Below are 21,477 nucleotides of genomic sequence, written 5' to 3'. Positions count from 1 at the left end.
ACCGCACATCATATATATAGTGTTGAATTTTTGAAAAAATAAATGCATCGGGAAAATGAGTTTTCTCATGCTTGATTAACCATTATTTTTTTTCGGTATTAGATTTTTAAGCGTGTAGGTCATTTGTTATTATAAGTATGACTTAAAAATTTCGATGCGGTTTTGTAAAACTAATTGAAAAGACCCCCTTTTAGCGCGACAGGTGAAAATTAGACGGTTGAGCCCGCAAAGGCCTGAGATCGTTGTCGGGAGGTTCCATGCGCGCTTACATGCGCGCGCATTTCTCTTCACGTGCAAAAATATCAACATGGCGGACGAAACTCAAGAAAGTTGCTCTTTTCATGAAATGGGTTTAGACGATCGATTGGTTAAGGTAAATATTATTTTAAAGGTCGAAGTACAGTATAATTGTTCAGTTTAATCTTCATGAGTGCTTTTGTTTCATTTTATTAGGCCATTGCCAAGTTAAATTGGTCACAACCTTCCCCCATCCAGGTTAGATCGATGATTTATGTTTTTTTATTCTGCTACATTATTTCTTTTGTGGACCTATCCATTGTGTTACACACAAATATTTGACTTTGTTTGGACCCATCGTTTGACAGGAAAAAGCCATTCCTTTAGCTCTTGAAGGGAAGGATATTTTGGCAAGAGCCAAGACTGGATCGGGCAAAACAGCGGCGTAAGTTGACTGAATATTTTTTGTAGAGTGTGTTTTAAGCAGACAATAATCAGATGAGATTTTCGGCGTTAACGCAAAAGTCATACGGTACCTCTTTTGCGGGTTAATACTTCCAAGCTGGTTTGGCAATTGAGTCAACTGCAGTTTAAAATCATTAAAAAGATGTACAGACATCCTCAGGCTCAGGCTGTCTGTGTGGACAGTCAAAATAACTGCCTTATACTGCTATAGAAAATTATATAATAACCTGAATTCTTCATGCATTTTGATTGGTTCTTACTTATGATCTATCAGAGTGCAGACGCATAGATGATGTCACACGATGGTGTGACTCGCGCGCGTGATGAGAGTTCATAGTACAAATCAGAGTTTTATTATATAAAACAAATAGATTCAATTTTGCTGTGGGTCTGTTCTTACTCATTAATACTTATTTTAATGGCGTTATCGGGTCTGTGCAGGGGGAAAGAATTGGGGGGGGGGGGGTTGTCCCTTGCCCTACTCCTTTTTTGTTGTGCGTTTAATGCATTATCCAAAAAGGCTTAAGGCTAGAGGCTGGAATAGCTAATGCAGCAAAAAGTGTTAGAGCATGTTAAGTCATTCACAACCATTATGCACCTAGTAGTAGTGAGACTGCACAGACTGACTTACACACCATATACTGGTCCACGTCATTATTAATTTAAATTATTTTGCCATGTAGGTATGCAATACCAATGATACAGAGAATCTTACAAGATAAACAGGTACGATATGTTCATTTGTTAATAAAACTGTAACATATAGGATCTGTATTGTCTTGTTGTTGTCTTGTCATGACATTATAAAATTTCACTTTTTAGGCAAGTTCCACCAGCAGTGGTGTTAGAGCTCTTGTGCTAGTTCCCACCAAAGAACTTGCAAAGCAAGCTCACAGAAACGTCAAGGTAAGCCTTTGACTGCCAGTCATTTGCAGGATGTGGTCACATAGCTATATACATTACACCTGATTGAAAATCCGTTGAACCATTAAAAGCATAGACTAGGAACGATGCGACCCAAATGTTTACTGGGAAATAGGAAAAATTATCATCGTCTGTGACAAAATAAACATAATAATATGTCAGGTTGCATAATTTATGCTCTTAAGGCTCTCGAAGAAAGAAAATATCTTGATATCAATAAAAGAAATATAACTAAGCTAACCAATGGTGTCTACCCAGAATACCATTGGGTCATATCATAATTTGATGGTTTATGCTTTTCACATGTTCAACGCTTTTTCAATTAGGTGTATACATAATCATTGAAAACCACCCCCTCCTCTCCACAACAATGATACACTCACACAGTGATATGGTCTCTACAAATTAACCAAAGTAGTTTAGTAATTTTTAACCTACATGTACCAGTCAATCATATAAAGATTTAGTCATGGCAGAAAAGCCTCAGGTCATTACGATATTATAGTTTGTAAGCTAGTTTATGTTTCTTTATCGTAGGAATTATCCTCTTACTGCTCCCGGGAAGTCAGAGTTGCTGATGTTGCACAGGGAAACCTTGCTAGTACAAAGTAAGCATTGCAATTATCACATAGTGTAAATAGGGGTTTCGATTCAATCTTTTCAGTCGAAGGCTAGAAATATCAAATATATTTTTTTTCGGCTGGCATACATGTACATATATTGTGAAAATGTAAATTAAAGATACCGTAAACACCCGCGTATAAGCCGCACCCGCAGATAAGCCGCACCCCGAGTTTAACAACTCAAATGTTGGAAAAAAGTTTTTTGAAAGTAAATCAAAGAAAATCCAAAGTCGAGTCAAAAATCCAAAGTTGAGTCTTTAGGAAGTCTTCTTCATCGAACGTAAACACAATGAACATTGAAACAGAAAATACTTCAGTCTTACCCACAATTTGAGCTCTAATACTAGTTGTACCTATCGGTAAGTGCCAACGAGCGAAATACTCATGTTTGTTCATAGGAACAGATATTGAATGGTTTTTGATAGAACTATATTTGAAATGACCAAAATATGGTAAATTGTATTTTAGGTAATATGCGAAAAAAGTGCTATTTCTCTGGTGTTCATAAATGACACAGGCTTGATAGCCTGCGTAGCAGACGCCGTAGTTTCCAGCGTGCGTATTCTCGCGATCGCGCACTCTTTTAAACACACTAAAAAACGTACACAGATGTCTGCTACGCAGGCTACGGGTTTGACAACAGATTGATAACTCTTGACAAATCTTTAAATTTTTTTCAACGTTAAAATGTCACAAAATGTAGGCAATAATTAATTAATAAATGAGGTTTAATCACTGTTTTTTAAATACAACACGCGATGGTTAAAATGTTTCCGTCCACAAAAGGGATAGTTGCATTTCAAGAACTTCTTATAAATCAAATCCCAAAATCAAAACTGCTAAGATGCTTTTTTAAAAATAATTTTCAGTAATCAGAGACAGTAATGCACGGGTCAGATTTCAGTCTCGCATGCGAAGTGTCATGTTCAGTTACGCAAAACTTGAAACATTTGAACAGAAACAAAACTTGAACGGTAAAGGATTATTTGGAGACAAAATTTTAATTCAAGTTAACATTACATTTGCCGTTAGAAGCAAAAAACTTTTGACTTTCTTGTGTGTATGACATGCAGTAATTTAAGTGAGCGTCGCTTTGTATTCATGTTATTCCTACCCGGAGCGAAAATGCGTGCCAAATAAAATATAAACGGTATTTGATTTGGAATAAATCATCGGTCAAACAATTACTATAAACACAATCAACACTAAAAGGAAGCATTTACCCGACTTCAGCATTTTAATAAGTCAAGAAAACTCTATTTGAAGTCAACAGTCCGCTTTTGATTTTCATGTCTCTCTTCGATCGTAAATCAAAGGACTCCAAAGTCGAAAGATTATTTCATCGCTTTGAAGACCTTGATGTTCATTTTTTCGGCGGTCGAATATTCTGTAGGGTATTCTCTTTCGATTTATAATTCCCTAAAGGTGTATTTATCGGTAAAGGGATGAATGACCACATTGAACATTTTAACAGCGAGCCGCGTGGACGCCATTTTGGTCATTTGCTCTCTAGCAAGGAGTGAGAGACTGGGAACCAGTTGAGAAGAACAATACAACCCAAATATGGGGTTTACTTACACCCAAATATGGTCAAAAAAAAAGTCCCTTACGCAGAACTTAAGATTTTCTCTGCCTATACACTCACACGCACACGGCTCTATGATTCTGCCGCCTCGACAGCCTCGCCTCTTGGCTCGGCTGTCTCGTTGGCAATAATGAAAACCAACTTTGACATATTATGGGTGATCTTTTTCTGGCATTTGTTGACAGGTATTTCTTCATTCAACGCAGTTTTTCCATAGATTTTTGTGTCACAACAACAAGAACACGCGTTTGCAGAACGTTCGTAGCTTAGTAACCAGGCATTTGATCGGACGCGAAATATGGGACTAGGGCGAGAACGTAAAGCAAAACAAGATGGCGATGGAGGCGTTCGGGTTTCGTGGCTATCATATCGACAAATTAAAGAGATTTGGGAGCCATCTATTGGAGATAAACTTGTTGCATAAAGAGAGTTTCGTAATCAGTTCGACAAATTTTCCATCAAAATGCAAAATGAGAAAGAAACAATTGGCCATCTTACTCGTGAATACTCGTGGTATTTTCTCGCTCGTAAAAGTATCAATATTACTGTTAAAGTTATAGGCCATTGTCGACACTGCAAACAGTATAGGAGCTGTCAAACTTGCAAAAGCAATGACCGGTACTCTCTTGTAGTTTTATGTTATATTTATTTACATAATTTTCCATAAATTAGCATCAGTTAACGAAAATTTACGGCACCTTTTCCGAATGTTCCCGCAGATAAGCCGCACCCCCGCTTTCGAGCGAAAATTTTTGGAAAAAAGGTGCGGCTTATCTGCGGGTTTTTACGGTAAATTTATTTTTAATTTAACTGTATGCATTAAACTGTGTGTATCAATCAATACCAATACAATGTGTTTCTCTATTCTGACTTGAAACCTGCCTTGAAAGGTATTAACCTTATGAGGGTTAAAAAAATAAGTTGTTGTTTATTTCCTGTAATTATTGCAAAGGATAACCAGGTTTTTGGAAGTACTTTTAGTGTGTACACAAGGCTGCTGCCTAACGGGCGCCCGGTCGCCAGAGGCGCCTAAGTTACAAGTGCAGGCGACTAAATTTTTGTTCAAGGAGCCCGCATGGGCGCCTAAACATTGATCTTCCAGTCCCATCCTTTGACTTCAATTTTCTTGTAACCTTGTTTCATTGGCATAAAAAATCCCATTTAAAACAAAAACTGCTTCATTTTAATAAAACGAAAACGCTACAATTGTTCGCAAAATTCAGCAACTTCGAAAACCATTCGTTTTCAAGTGTTTAGGACTGGGCCTAACTTCCAAATATGGAATAATGGTTTACGTTTCGTTTGCTTCGTTGACGTTTCGGATAAGTTTCGAAGTAAATCCAAGTGAATGTGAAGAAATATTTACGGATACAAAAGTGAAATCAATCTGTTTGCTACTGCAGTCATGAATCAGGTCTGAAATGATTTTAATCTGCAAAAGCTTGATACAAAAACCTTTCCGACAGGCTTAAACAACACGCCAAATATCGTAATGTGTACACGAACTTACGTGGCGTGTTTTACATATAATTCAGCTTAATCTATAAAGCATTGAACGGTTAACTTTAGTAGGAACATAAAATGTATGCCTCTTTCTTTTCATGGGAAATTTTATATCTGCTGCCGCTTTTTTGTGGACTAAGGTTGTTATTTTCAACAAACTGTTTCATGTTTTCGCGTTTAAAATGAGGAGCATTCTCGGGCATTGAACTGTAACTAGCAATTTTTTGTGCTGGAAACCTCAGTGCTTTTCCTTGCTCAGATGTTCAGTTTGAATAAAATGAATTGCTTTTGTTACTACATTAATTTTATAAACAACTTATTTGATGAGTTAAGTAATTTGAAGTGTTTTCACAACTTAATTTTTCTGTTCTATTTTTGTCAACTGGTTATCATGTAACAAAGATAAGATCATAACTTAATTTAAGGCTACGTTTACAGGGACACAGAATCAACACGGTTTCATGACCTCGAAACCGCATCGAAAACGACACGGTTTCGAAGTGTTTACACGGAACCTATTTAACCATTTTCCGACTGTTTTCGAATGTGATTGTATAAGCAAGCGCTGCTCTCTATGCGTGTTTCACCTTGTTTACCCTTCGTTAGCCAGCCAATTCGTGCCAAAATACGTTGCCGTTTTCAAATCGATCCGGTTTCGTCGTTTTTGACCGTTTACACGTCCAACGAAACCGTATCGTTTTGAAAACGCTCCACTTTTGACAGCGTTTTCAAAACGACCCGGTTTCAGTAGTGGTCTCGATCGGCGCCGTGTAAACGAAAGGCGTAACCGCATCGAAAGCAATGCGGTTACAAATGAAACCGTGTCCGTGTAAACAGTGCCTAAGTGTTTACACCTGTACGTGTTTTTGACTTTTTATTACCTTTTTCTAAACCTAGGAAAAATTGACCTGCTTAATTATTGCTTCTTTTTTAACCTTGATTACTAAAATGATTTTCCTGCTTCATGTTCATTGATTTTCTATGTGAAAACTAATGAAAGTACATGAAATGCACTCAGACTGGCACTGGCTTTACAAATGAATTAACCCTTCATGCTCTCAACGAAATGCATGTCAGTTTTCATTGTTGGTTTATTTCTCCCAGCCCAGCTAGTGATTTAACCCACAGAGGGGAGATATATATATATTGCTGATATTGATGACTTATCCAACTTCTTTCCTCTGGGTCTCTGAGGTTGCTGCAGAGTAAAAAACAGTTTTATGGGGGGGGGGGGGGGCTGGGGCTCTGCCCAGGGTACCCTTACCCTTTCATATACCCTTTCTGCAATTTCATCCCCAGGATCTCATGAACGAGGTTGCCATTTTTGGTATGTGAAAGCGACCCTCACCCTTTTAGAAACCACTTGAATAATAACACCTTTAAAATACTTAAATGACTTGATCATTTGGTGGGTCTGTTCAAGCATTATGAAGGGTTCTTTTAATACCTAAAAAACAGTTTTCCCTCCCCTTTTGTATACTTCAACTCGTGAAATCTTCACCCTTTTATATACCTGGAGCCTGAAAAAAGGTATCCCTGTTGGGCGGAGCCTCCTCGTATAGTCCACTATAGGGAGTACCCTCTAGGGGACATTCGGGTATATTATAGCAGGATAATGTTGGGGGAAGGTTCAATCCCTGGGCCCCTCTCCTAGGCCAGATAGTTGACCACATACTTGCTTAAGTAACCCCACCCCACCCCAGATTTGTCTTCGGCAACTTAAGCCGGGCTCCTAACATAATGGCTTGGGCTCCTAAATTTTGATGTTAGGAGCCCAAAGGGCTCCTTAAAAATTTCCTTAGGCAGCAGCCTTGGTACATTTAGCAAAGTGTGCAGTCTGACTGATATTGCATACATTGCTCATTTTTAGGTCACTGTTAATGGAGTGCCCTGATATTGTGATTGGAACACCAAGTGTGTTACTAGGCCATGTGCAAGCTAAAGTAAGTGTGTGGTTAATTTAACATTGGTACAATACATTCAGAACAACAATTACACTGCACTGCATTGAATTTGATATGGACATCAATTTCAGATATTCTTATGGTTTTATTTTTATCTACAATGTACATGTAATACTGATCAACAAGGTAACTCCCAGTACTCCTCTCTTCTCCTCTCCTCTCCCTTGTGTTGCTCTCCTCAACTTTCTGCTCTCCTCCCTCCTCCCTCCTCCCCTTGTCTGGCCTCACCTCACCTCACCTCTACTCACCTTGGTATGAACTGTCAAATTTTGTGCTGCATACAGTCAACTTTTGTTATAGAGGACACGCTCGGGGCTTCATTTACTGTCTGTTCTAGCGGGAGTCATTTCCAGTCAAACCTCTTTTGCCGGAAATCTGGATTTTGTCTGTTATAGCAAGTGTCCACAATAGCAGGGTGTCTGCAAGGCGAGAGTTGATTGTATTTGCAAAACAATGACAAGTACCTTGCGACCAATAAAAAAATAAACAGAACATACCTGGCCTGTAAATCCACCTTTACAGACTCCATCTATACCTGTATTATGACCTACATTGTTATTTCAGAATCTTGACCTTAAAGTCAGTCTTCAGATGCTGGTCATTGACGAAGCTGACCTTGTATTCTCATATGGTTATGAACACGATCTGAAGACTTTGCTAAGGTACCTACCATCCAAACTTTAAGTATAAAAGTTACATGAAATGGGTATTTCATATATCAGCAAATAGTTGGCAACTGAATACAAGTTGAGTGGCAGTAGCAAACACGTTCAGATGTCACATGTGAAGCTGTTTTCAATCAATTCAATCAGTTATATGTACATGGTATAATTGGCAGCAGCTAAAAGCCTAACCACTAGTAATCAACATGGGAATGTTTGGCTTATTTTTTGATTTTGGTTTTAAATGTTTCAAAACTGATGGTTTTTATTTTCCTTTTTTAGTAGTTTACAAGTACCAGTACATTGTATGATCATGAGCCAAAGGAAAAACCAAATCAAACTACATGTAGCCTGAAATTTTTAATCCAAATCAGGGTCATTGTAAAGGTTACTTAGGCAAGAACCTTTATGTGCAGTACCTCTTCCTACCCAGGAGTATAATTATATGGGCACCTGCAAATTTATTACTGCTCTAGGGTAACAATGGGATGGGCCAGTGCTATTATCCCAACCAGGGGCGAGCAAAAATACTCCTTGTTGCTCCAGGCTATGGAAAACAGGGATCTGCACCAGCCTGATGGGCCACTAGGCTCAAATGCAGACTTTAACCACATCACCTTTACTGTTGTCATTGCAGCCATCTTCCAAAGATTTATCAATCATTTCTGATGTCTGCAACTCTAAGTGAGGTGTGTATTGTTAGACGACATGTAAATTGTTCTTCAGTTTGATTAATGATGTCACTTTGTTTGGATTCAAACAAGGTACCTACATGTATACAATTATCATTGTGGAAAAATAATTTCTGTGCTTCTATGATTATAGCTGCTATTGATAGGTACCAGAGGTACCAGGGTTTTCCTTTCCCACTAGAGTTGGTTTAGAAGAATTAAGTAAAAGCAGAGAAATTACTGAACATTATTTTTGAGAAACTGTAGATCATTATTTTGTGAAGGTGAAAAATCAAAGTTGCCGATGATGGACTTGTTTGCAAGCACCAAAAATTCTCCTGATGCTTGCAGAAAATAATGTCCAGGTCAATGTTGCCTAGTTTACAACCAAATTTCCAGAGCAAACAAAGGAAGTATTGTCAGTGGCAGTCAATTGGGGAGTAGATTGCAATTGGGATTGAAAGGGTTGACTATTGATTTTTTCAACATATATTTTTCTGTAGGATGTTACAGCCTTAAAGAAGCTTGTCCTTCACAATCCTGTGAGTATTTTATACCGTTATATGTATATGTATAACCATGGCAGGTCAGTTCAGTTTGTAGAGCACCTTATTAAAAAGGAGGAAGTAGTGGGTTCAAATACCACCAACTTGTGTCATCAACATGGCTGTGCACTTGTCTCAGCTCAGTCGATTGCATACTTGAACACAGATTATAACATGTAGAAACTAAATCTGAACCTTTCATCACCAATAATGTGAATATGTTAATAAATAAGGGGTGGTAAATATTCCTTTAAAAAGTCATGCATAATTGAAGAGCGGCGGGAATAAACGGCCCCTGGACTTTCTGACTAAATCGAACATTATCGAAACAGCTCCAAATTGCGCATGCAGGTTTGTTTACGTGTGCTAAACACTGTCCTGTGTTGCATTCGGCTGGTCTTTTCTTCGTTTTTCAGAAATTATGTATGCAAAAAAAAGGCATTTTGCAAGCTTACGTGCTCCCAGTCAGCTAGCAGTCTGAGTTTCCAACGCATCGCGTGTACATCTTTCCCTGTAGGGTTTTCTAAGCGTCTACGGAAGACGAGAAACCATTTAACAAGCATTTCTTCGACTAGCTGCGCATGTCTTTTGTTGATTTGAGTAGCGTAGGACTGGATACTGCATTGTGACGTAAGGTCACATGTTAGAGGCGGAAGAGTTTGAATTAAGCGAAATGGCGTGTCTGTGAAAGTAAAACGGAAAAGTTTATAGTTTTAGCTCGATTGCGGCTGCCAGGTGGTTGAAGGACATCATTAAGTCTGAATACCCGTAAGTTTACAGCATCGCTCGAAGAACTGAGTGATGTTTCTGCCTTTGTTTTGTACAACAGCGCTGTTTAGCGCTTCGGAAAAAACGTTGCAAACAAGGTAGTTTGAGCCTGGCCGCATAGAAGGCCTAAAACAAGAGGTTTCTTGCCGGGAACTTCGTCAACGCGAGTTTTACAGGGTCCGCTTGGGTTCTGCCGCGACAAAGTTGCCGAGAAGTGACCTGGTTTTAGACTTTAAAAAATTCTTTATAGGTTTGGGGGGGGGACCTCCCCTTGCAAAATTATTTTCTGTGCCTCATTAAATATTCATCAATCAATAAATCAATCAATCAATCGATTCGTGCCTTAGTTTATCTTGTTTTCGCGGGATTTTGTAGATGTGTGATGATGTAAGGAGTGGAGATAGAAGTGAGAGCAAGCCGGCGGCACTTAACTGAAAGCAAAACTAGTATAATGTGACAACACGAGCAAACGTATTCAATCAACAATCAGTCTTTATTTCACTTTCACCTCAAAATTACAGCTAACGGTAACAGATTACAATAGTCTTGCCCGAAACAACAAAAAGAAGCTAACCGCAAGCAGACTGCAGTGAAAGCTAGCCGCTTGAAACGCTAACGCTAACCCTAACCCTTAAACTTGGGTTTAGCTTTTTAACCCTAAATTTGAAATGAAACCCTAGCGTCAGACCCTAACCCTAACCCTTGGGGTTTAGGGTTAAGCTTTTTTCGCTAGGGTAAAGCTAAGGGGTTGGGGCTAGGCCTGTAATCCCAAAACTTTAGCTGACTTCATCGTTTTGAGAAACAAAAGGTTTCCTTTGTTTATCGTTTGTAAAAGAAAAGACAAAAGAAGCCGCGCGAGCAAAAACCTTGTCTTTTTGCATGTGTAATTTTTCAAAAACGAAACAAAGACCAGTGAAATGAAAGACAGGACATTGTTAAGCACACGTAAACAAACCTGCATGCGCAATTTGGAGCTGTTTCGATAATGTTCGATTTAGTCAGAAAGTCCAGGGGCCGTTTATTCCCGCCGCTCTTCAATTGTTGTCAAATTTCTCAGGTCTTGCCAAACTTTTTTTTGCTACCATCTTAGAGTCTTGATTTGTTTGGCAATGAAAGGCAGAAGGAACTTGCTTTTCTCCATCATTTAGCTGCAACCAGAAAAGCAAATTCTTACTCGGGTTAGGTTTTTCATATTTGACAGGCTGCATGCAAACAGTGTCAATCTATTTCTAATTTTTAAAGTTCATTTTAAATTGATAGTGAATTGATAGTACTGATCACCATTTTACATAAATCAAACAGATGATGCACAAAGCTACAATAGCCTTGATTTAATTCATGTAATTATCTGGACTGTTGAGCGTTGATGTGATAAATTGTTTATGTGTACCTTTTTAGATGTCAATTTTTTACTACTACTGATATCTAATTTTCTGATGTGTTGTACAGGTTATCCTCAAGTTGCAAGAGTCACAACTTCCATCCGATGACAAACTAACACAGTATTTTATAAAGTATGTTGAAAGGTGTAAAGCTTTGCACTTCTTAATGTAAATTTTATTTGAGACAGCATGATCATAAGGAGCCTGCAAAAATGGTGATGATGATGATGATGACAACAATGGTGACAAGAACAATGTCAATGATGTTGACGACAAGAGAGATATCTAAGATTCAGACTGCTAATCTTACGGATCACATAGATGAATTGTTGACAACTTTTTGACATCTCTTTGGCAATTTTCTGATGGCTTCTGTTTTAACTGAACAATAAAAATGCGAGAAGTGAGGGAGACGGAGTTGACAGTTGTTGTAGACCGAATGCGGAACTTGAAAACCCAGCCTCTCACAGTTCTTGCACTTTTATTGGCCAGTTCAAATGAAAGTCGTAAGAAAGTTGTGAAAAAGATGTCAAGTCAAAAATCAATAAAAAACTTTAAAACAGCATTGTAAAAGTAAATATGCAGTTTTTACTTACCGGTATATTATTTATGCATGTCTGTTTGCTTCTTAGGAAATAATTTTGCAATTGTTTTATGTAAAATGTATATCAAATGTTGTTTTTCAGATGTGAAATGGAGGAAAAGTTCCTTTTGATATACACTCTTTTCAAGTTAAGGTATGAATGGCTTTGTTGTCTTGTCATAAAGTGGTTTTTCTTTTGTACAAATAATACAGGACTAACTCAACATGGATTTGTTGTTGTGTTTGTATTCATAGACTTGTTCAAGGGAAAACTATTCTGTTTGTCAATGGTATTGACAGGTGTTACAGGTAAATACTGTTGTTAATTGTACTATACTGCACTGCACCAGTGACCACACTGCTATTCTGACACTGCACTGCACTGCACAAGTTACCACAAGTCATGGTAACGGTTCTTGTATAGCAAATTTACAAAGCTCAATGGACTTCACAGTCAGAGTTACGGGACAAGATCGGGCATCAGCAAATCAGGCACCTTACTCATCCCACCACCCAACCTATGGATTCATGTGAATTGGCCAGACCAAAACACCGGGAACTCCATGCATTACTCTTTGCGATAAATGCTTGGGTTCTTTAACGTCCCCTGCTGACCATAACACTGAAGATGCAGGAGTACAGGGCCTACGGTTTATTGTCCTTATTCAAGAAGACTACAACATCGAACCATTTGCAGATGTCATTGCAAAGGCTGCATGTTCTCCTCAAATATTTTAAGACCCTGAGTGTTAGTCCGGTCTGGGAGTTGAACTTGAGACCTACTGCACATCAATCTGGCGCTCTACCAACTGAGCAAGCCAGTCTGCCACATGGCTTTGTTGTGAGAAGAGTCTCCCAAGAACTTGATATCCTGCAGTTTAAAATGTATGTGTACATTTTGCAAGGATACCCCAGAACTTTACAACTTTCTATGAATACAGTAGTATGTATACATGTAGAAAGACAATAAATCAGTTCATGAAATATCCATTCAATTCATGGTTAGTTTATTTTTGGACTGGAATCTTTGAGGTTTACTTGTAAATTATTACCTAAGGATTAAGACTATTTTTATGTCAAAAAGTGCTGTCAAATTGAATGTTGTTTTGTTTTTGCAGGCTTAAACTCTTTCTTGAGCAGTTTTCAATCAAATCCTGCGTATTAAATTCTGAATTACCACACAATTCAAGGTAACTTGGAGGTTTTTTTGGCATGCACTTGTGATATGACTGAATGTACTGTGTAAGTTTTGTAATAATTTGTTTAGCTTAGTAAGTTAGAGTAAAAAGAAGTTTTTCTTTGCCCCGTGCTCACCACAAACCAACCAAACACCATTCAGAATAACCTGTGCTCAATCCACAAAGTAAAAGGTCATTTTACCTTGCTCACATCAGTGTTTTTATAGATGGTGTTGTTTAGAAGGATGTGTTCTGGGCTGTGCTGCTTGTAATGTTGTAATGTTTTGACACTTTCAGATTACATATAGTAGAAGAATTTAACAGAGACATCTATGACTACATCATAGCATCTGATGAAAGTGTGTTTGATGCTGTAGCCACATCATCCAGTATCCTTTATAAACATAATTATGTCCTGCTGTAAATATTGCTACTTTAACAACTGTGCTTTATTGATTCTAGTGTAAGTGCAACATTAGTTACCGGAACTTGTTTTATTGTAAGAATATTATTTTTTCAAGCCTAGGGTTCTTTGATCAATATTTGGCATGTTTTTCAGTATACTTAGTAACTAAAGGTACATGTATATCATGTAAAGTGTTTTCTTTTTCTGGTTTCATATAACAGTGGTTTTACTCACAACTAATAATTTAATAATAATTTTCAAATGTATGTTTGGTGTTTTTCTTAACTTTCATGTTAAATAGCAAATGTAAAGAAAAAGAAAAAGTAAGTATTGTGTGATTCCTAAGAAATGGTGCATTGCTAACATTTTTAGTAAAGGAAGCATTGATGAAGAAACACTAAAAATTAATAAATCCATTACTACATTTTATGCTTACTGGATTTCTTTTGTGGAGGAAAGCCAGTGTAAAGGAAACAATATTACTACAGTTACTTTTATTATGTTTCCTTTTTGCATAGGAGAAAGAAAGACAAAGAGTATGGAGTATCAAGAGGAGTAGATTTTCAAGGTGCATCTCTAGAAAGAGTTTTGCATTGTTTAAGTACAATCAAGTTACAATGAGGTGTTCAGCTTGATATGTCAATAATGGCATGCTTTGCCCATGTGAAACAAAAGCATACAACAGTAATCCTTAGTTCCCGCTTCAAAATATTAGTTCCCCTATCTCCAGTTGGTGATTTGAATTTCTACTCTTGCAAAGCTGTGCCCTTAAGAATAATTACAGGGTGCCCAAAGGCTCTTATTTAAGAAATCTTGGGTGCCCATCTCTCAGAAGCTTTTATGATAGCAAAGTCGCCCAGAGACAAAAGTAAGTCGTCTGTGGCACCCGGGCTCTGTTAGAGCACAGCTCTTTCTTGTCACCTGTCTACTTGATAACTATAATAAATTGATATTGAAAGGAGGGACTAGACTTTTATCAATCTGGAAAATTAAATGGTTATGCAAAATGGGTTTAATGGGTTTTTGTTCTTTTGCTTTTACAGGAGTTGAAAATGTTATAAATTTTGACTTCCCTGCAGCTGTGGATGCATATATTCACAGAGTAGGAAGGTACAAGTTCGCCATCTTATCTGTATATGCGCTGTTACGCCCCCTTGACAAGTGAAGTTTGTATTAAATGACCCCCTCTTAAATAAACCCACTGTTTCTAATAGACGCCCCTTCCAAGAATCGCCTCAAAAATGTAGGAAATGCTCCATAGAGTAAAATCACTCAATATAGTTAGTTTCCTGCTTGACTCGGACATGGAAGAGGCGAACAACCCCGATGAAGATGAAAACATGGAAATCGAACTATGAAGAACATCTCAGCTAAGCTTTGCATGAGAGGAGATTAGATTACCGGTAGTCTTCTACTTACTCAAACGTACTCTAGCAAACTAGGCATCCTATTTGTTTTGTCGACGTTGTTGTTACAGTTAAAGTGAAATAAACGCCCCTCTCTAATAAATGCCTTATATCAATTAAAAACCCCTGTAGGAGCCCTAAAATTTAATAGACGCCCCAGGTGTTTATTGGATCATTAATGGTATACTAAAGTTTCATATTCATGAGTTGTTCCTTTCCTTATGGAGACTAGGACCTCTGGTGCTCTTCCTCCAAGCAATGCTGACTCTAATGGCAGTTTCTGTCTCTTTCATGAGTTCAATCCCATCAACTGTACTTTTCTCCTTCTAAACAGTTTGCATCACATACTGAAATCGATGCACTGTAAACAACGACTAGATAAAGAAAAAAATATTAATGACTACATTTTCCCTGGTTTGGATGCCAGTGAATCAAAGGTCTTTCAAATGAATTTCCAGTATCCCTGAATGAAAAGTGACATAAAGTAAAAGCAAGTGATGTGGAACTTGAAAACTTGTGCTAAACTAACTGTTTCAAGTGTTACTTATGCTTAGCTTTTTGTTGTTTGCCTAGAACGGCCCGTGGTGATAATGTGGGTACTGCCTTGTCGTTTGTGACTGTAAGTGATAACAAAATACTACAACAGGCTGAAGAAGAACTAACTAAAGAGTTTACAGGTACATGAAACATCATCACTTCTTGGCATAAAAGATCTTTTTAACATTTAGGCATCAGGTTCTGTATACAACCCGAATGAAGAATTCCAGCCTTGCACTAAATTTAAAAATTAAATAAAATTCTAATAATATGATCTTATTACATTAATACAAGACTCACTAATAAGTTTACTGGTACTTTTACATGTTGTAGGAGAGAGAAAAGAGATTTTTAAGCCTTATCAGTTTAGAATGGAAGAGATTGAAGGATTCAGATATCGAGCACAGGTAAATGAAATATGACATAATAAATTATTCTCTTGTTACTTGCTAGTAATCTTGCTCACTTTATGTCCTTTCTGTCAAGCTACAAAATGAATCTCTTTAAAACTGTTATTTCCTGATATGTTCTGACTTAATCTGCTATTTTATTGGCATGCTTGCTTCACAATCAGGAAAGCAAAATATTGCCAGTTTTGACAGACCTTCGTAAAAACGCTGGAGAAATAGCTTTGTCCAGGAAGACACTTGGTTTAGTCTTCCCAAATATTTTTTCTCAACTGTCAGTTGCTTATAGTGCTCTAGTTGTTGTGATGTTTCAGGGTTTTTTTAATTCTTTGTAAATAAATCTTCTTTATTAGGATGCACTCAGAGCTGTAACAAAATCAGCAGGTGAGTACCGTAAAAACCCGCAGATAAGCCGCACCTTTTTTCCAAAAATATTCGCTCGAAAGCGGGGGTGCGGCTTATCTGCGGGAACATTCATTAACATTCGTTAACTGATGCTAATTTATGGAAAATTATGTAAATAAATATAACATAAAACTACAAGAGAGTACCGGTCATTGCTTTTGCAAGTTTGACAGCTCCTATACTGTTTGCAGTGTCGACAATGGCCTATAACTTTAACAGTAATATTGATACTTTTACGAGCGAGAAAATACCACGAGTATTCACGAGTAAGATGGCCAATTGTTTCTTTCTCATTTTGCACTTTGATGGAAAATTTGTTGAACTGATTACGAAACTCTCTTTATGCAACAAGTTTATCTCCAATAGATGTCTCCCAAATCTCTTTAATTTGTCGATATGATAGCCACGAAACCGAACGCCTCCATCGCCATCTTGTTTTGCTTTCTCGCCCTAGTCCCATATTTCGCGTCCGATCAAATGCCTGGTTACTAAGCTACGACAGTTCTGCAAACGCAAGTTCTTGTTGTTGTGACACAAAAATCTATGGAAAAATTGCGTTGAATGAAGAAATACCTGTCAACAAATGCCAGAAAAAGATCACCCATAATATGTCAAAGTTGGTTTTCATTATATTAAAGAGCTCAAATTGTGGGTAAGACTGAAGTATTTTCTGTTTCAATGTTCATTGAGTTTACGTTCGATGAAGAAGACTTCCTAAAGACTCAACTTTGGATTTTTGACTCGACTTTGGATTTTCTTTGATTTACTTTCAAAAAACTTTTTTCCAACATTTGAGTTGTTAATCTCGGGGTGCGGCTTATCTGCGGGTGCGGCTTATACGCGGGTGTTTACGGTAAAAGAAATTGGTACCTTAAGTCAACACTTTTCCTCACTTTTCCTTTTCCTCAAGGCAATCCTGTCTTTGATTGTTGTGAGTTGGGTTGAAACAGTGGTAAAGTCTGTGTTCAAACTTCTCAATTTCATTGATAATTCATCAAGTTAAAACAAAGAAAAACATAAACGTAGAGGAGGTTTGGATACCTGGCCTTAATTAGCATAGATTTTTCTGATTTTATTTCTCCATTCACTCCGTTGGGTTTTTTTTTTTTTATTGAGAAGATATATCAAACACCTCGAATTTGGTCAAAACTACTCCGCTGTGCGTCGTATTTTCAACTCTCTTCTCAGTGTATGGATAACCCGATGAAACACTGCCATATATTGAACCATTAACCATGAAGCGGCAGAGAGTATTTCTATCCCCCACCCCCTCCTCTCAGAAGGTATCATGATGTAAGTGCATCGCAGGCAAGCACTTAATTTGCAGGTACCAATTTATACACTTGGGTGGAGAGAGGTCTTTTCTCTTGCCCAAGGACATAGCACTATGACCCTGTCCAGGATTTGAACCCGGACTGCTCTGTCAAGAGTTAGTTAGGTCACCACCTTTGTCAAACATTGACAGAGTCCAAATTGTTAAGTCAGAAAACACACACTAGCAAGTAGTATTTTAATTGGTTCCAAGACACATTTAATGTTGGTTATGACGATTTCTTGTGAAATTATTACTTTCTATCTGTTTTTGCTTCCTTCAGTTAAAGAGGCACGACTCAAAGAAATCAAGTCAGAAATATTAAATTCAGAGAAATTAAAGGTGAGTCTCTGTCTTGTTTGTTGACAGCCTAACATTCAAACACACCTTTCTGGCACTCCTATGAGTTGTGGGGTTGGATTATTTTATTAAATACGTAACAACAATGGAAAGGAAAGTATGAAAAAAATAAAAGAAATGATAGCAATGATAGAAGACCAGCCACTGGAGTAGCACTATGCAAGGGACCATAGTGTCTTTTATAGGAATGGCAATAAATGCTTGTGGGTGTTGCCTCTTAAAATGGTTTACTAATGGCCGTCTTTAAATCGAAACCAAAATAATCACACCCCCCCTGGTCAATTACAATGTCCAAATAAAATAATTAACCAATCAGAACCAATCTAAATGGTCCACCAAGTTTAGCATAAAAAGCTTAAGTTTTTCACTGGTTACATGTTCAACGAAGTAACGAACGATCCCTTGAGGTATAAGCTTTTTTTCAAGTTGGCGACAACAAAATTTCCTTCACGATATATTTTTTTCATTATTTGAGTATTTAACGGGCTTTTGATGTTGTAAATTTTTCTTTTTTAAGGCATATTTTGAAGATAATCCCAGAGACCTTCAGGTACTCAGACATGATAAAGATCTTCATCCCACAAGAATCCAACCTCATTTGAAAAATGTCCCTGAATACCTCGGTAAGTTATTTCGTACCACGTCAGCTTGCGTCATGTTGCTTAGCAACCGCTCTGCGGAATAACGCGGGCTCTGTTGATCCTCGGGCTCTTTTTTCAACGACTGTAATTCAGTTGCCATTTCTCTTTGTTACATTTCAGTTCCTCCGACTCTTCGGCCTTCTATGGCGAAATCTTCACGGAAAAGAAGACGTCCTCACATGTCATCACAAAAGAACGCTCATGGTACACACGGCGGCAAGGTCAGTCGCTTACATTTATGTGTAATTTTGCTTTGCTAAAAGAATTGTTTAATTAACTGTAGATCAACTGCCCCCAATGAATGGAAACAAGGAAACCCCCTTATCATTCCATCTAACACTGATAAGTTGCTTAGCTTATCTTCATGCATGTTCGTGAACCTACTGTCAAGTCCCTCGTAAAGGACTGACGCCTCTAAGCTATCTGACTCCTATCTTAACTCCTTTTTGACTGCCATATATAATCACTTCTTGCTAACGTCAAGATGCTGTCCCCCTGTTTAGTGATTTTCTATACCCTCGTTTATGTCTGTTAAAAAAGGATTGATATGTGTTGCTGAAAGTACTAACTGTCCCTCTATCCGTTAACCACGAAAGCGCTTAGAAAACTGTGATTTAAAGAATGTGCCTTTGTAAATGTGCCTTTGTATTTTACCAAGGCCGCTTGTGTCATTTTAGATTTGACCTTAATTTTTCATCTTCAGAAACGTAAGATGGATCCCTTGAAGAGTTTTAAATATCAAAAACATCAGCATAAGGGAAGTAAGGTATGGATACCCTTGTCTCCTTGTCTTATTATCAAGGCTATATTTTTACGCAGTGTTTTTCTGTGGAATACTCGCCAGTTGTATTGAGCATGATGAAGAGACAGTGATTTTTAAGAAAATATACCCTCAACCACTAGCACAGGCCCCAGCTCTCTAAAACGTGGATAACGCTATCCAACGGATAAATCACTATCCGGTGGATAGGGTTGTATGTTTTGTTAACACTTATCCACTGGATAAACGACTGATTTATCCGGTGGATAGCGTTATCCACCCTTTGAACAACTGGGCACTGGTCTGCAAACAATAGAGTGAGAATCTTGGGATACAATACAATACAATACAATAATATAACAAAAATATAACAAAAAAAACTTATAGAACTGGCACAACGCAAAAAGCAGGTGCGATACAGTTAAGTAACAAGCTTGTCCATAGTCCTCTTTGACTACGTCACATTTGGAGGATGATGGGACTGGGTGACGTATCTGAACTGTGTCATGTTAGTACTCCACATGTTAAGTGGTTATGGGGAGCAGGGATGGCGCAGTGGTGAGAGCGCTCGCCTCTCACCAATGTGGCCCGGGTCCGATTCCCGGACTCGGCATCATATGTGGGTTGAATTGGTTGTTGGTTCTCTTCCTTGCTCCTAGGGTTTTTCTCATGGTTCTCCGATTTTCGTCCTTCCACAAAAAAAAAAACAACACTGTCAAATTCCAATGCGATCGGGAATACACGGTCTCACAAGCTTATAGCTTTAATTCTTACCGTGTCTAAATAAAGGTTATATTATTTATTTAAGTACCACCGTCCGCTGAAGTCTGAACACGGACAAAATTTCCTGTGGGTGATAACTGATGTCTTTTAATCTAAATTTCTAACCTTTTTTGGAGTCACTACCCATTTATTGCAGAGAAACTGAATGTTTTAACTGAACGAATCTTTTCCTTCCAGGGACATGCAAAAGGTAAGAAAGGTTAACAGGTCATCACCATACCTCTATCTTCCTCGTATGGCCTGACTGTGAAGAAGTCTGGGAGGATTATCACAAGCTCCTTGTCCCAATCCTCACACAAACAAAGAAAGTGATTGGTCAGAATCGGCGAGCTTATCTTTGACTTAGCTAACCTCACAACCGAGGTTTACAAGTGACACGAAAAGAGCTCAAGATATGGAAAAAGTTTCTTGCGGAATACCACAGAACTGTCGTAAAGAACAATATCATCTTGGAGATCAGTCTGCCAGGTTGCTTCTCCTTTTCTTTTGAAGGCATTTTTCTCTTCAAACTACAGCTAATTCTCTCTGATACGAAAACGATATTGATACAAGACTTCCTATGGAGGACTGACTACTTGTTTGTGCTGGCAGATAATCGCGTTAACCTGAAAGCAGTTCGTCTACTCAGGAAAGGTATAGAACATTGAACATCTCGAAAGACTGTACCTCATAATATTATCCCCTGTCGTCTTTTACAACTCTGTGTATATTAGAGATAAATTATGTCAAAAATGCCATTTGCCACTTTGTCGGAAATGTCATTTGGAATAAATTGTAAAAAATAAAAATGATACGAGACCAAAGTCGTCCTTATCTTTTCCTACTCATAGTTAATTAAGCGGCGCTATCTTGCGACATCAGTGCGAAAATTTCTTATTTTACGAGGAAAAACTCCACAGTATGTTGCTTTTGTCTATGTGCTGGTATTTCTGTACTGTTTGTTTGTTCGTTTGTTTGTCTTCCAAATTAGTTTCCGGTTTTTTTCTTTTCCTCTTTTTGATTTTCTTTGCGTCTTTCAACTTTCCTTTCTTTTTCTGTTAAGGAATTTAAATGAACTAGAGCTGTGATTTGCCATTGATTAGCATTAAGCCAATCGCATGCGCCTTAAACAACGTACAGACAAATGTATTCAAAAATTACTGTACGTGTGAAACTTTGCCTTCGTCAAGCCACGTTGTGCTGAAACAGTCGCCGATGTCATCAGAAAGCGTCCAGTTGCACCTGGAATTGGTAAATTTGAGCAAGTTATATATAACATGGAAACAAGAAATGCTTGACGCTCTACTGTGAAATGCAGTTAACAGAGGGAGAAACTTGAGGAAAGTTACGCCAACAAATGACAATCAAATACTCTGGACCGCCACAAATAT

The 21,477-nt window shown here is 37.9% G+C and overlaps 2 protein-coding genes across 2 annotated transcripts in view; one reads left to right on the top strand and one right to left on the bottom strand.

Annotated features, from left to right (window-relative positions):
- LOC144643563 (nuclear receptor-binding factor 2-like) overlaps window positions 1-21,477 on the bottom strand; it is a 130,544-nt gene that overhangs the window by 74,478 nt on the left and 34,589 nt on the right.
- On the top strand, window positions 295-20,929 carry LOC144643522 (putative ATP-dependent RNA helicase DDX56). The gene is made up of 26 exons (XM_078502807.1): window positions 295-373; window positions 454-495; window positions 606-682; window positions 1,386-1,428; window positions 1,525-1,608; window positions 2,164-2,234; window positions 7,208-7,280; window positions 7,866-7,963; window positions 8,601-8,652; window positions 9,138-9,176; window positions 11,397-11,461; window positions 12,016-12,066; window positions 12,168-12,221; window positions 13,031-13,102; window positions 13,388-13,479; window positions 13,798-13,819; window positions 14,015-14,064; window positions 14,540-14,606; window positions 15,476-15,579; window positions 15,773-15,846; window positions 16,200-16,230; window positions 17,847-17,905; window positions 18,441-18,546; window positions 18,685-18,785; window positions 19,268-19,330; window positions 20,285-20,929. Exons 1-26 carry the CDS (start codon window positions 308-310, stop codon window positions 20,309-20,311), a joined length of 1,683 nt encoding a protein of 560 aa, XP_078358933.1. The 5' UTR covers window positions 295-307; the 3' UTR covers window positions 20,312-20,929.

This window comes from Oculina patagonica, chromosome 2, assembly GCF_052425735.1.
Source record: "Oculina patagonica isolate OP01 chromosome 2, crgOcupat, whole genome shotgun sequence".
NCBI classification, from domain to species: domain Eukaryota; kingdom Metazoa; phylum Cnidaria; class Anthozoa; order Scleractinia; family Oculinidae; genus Oculina; species Oculina patagonica.
The sequence above is the reverse complement of the archived record's forward strand: the minus strand, read 5'-3'. Positions and strand labels throughout refer to the sequence as shown.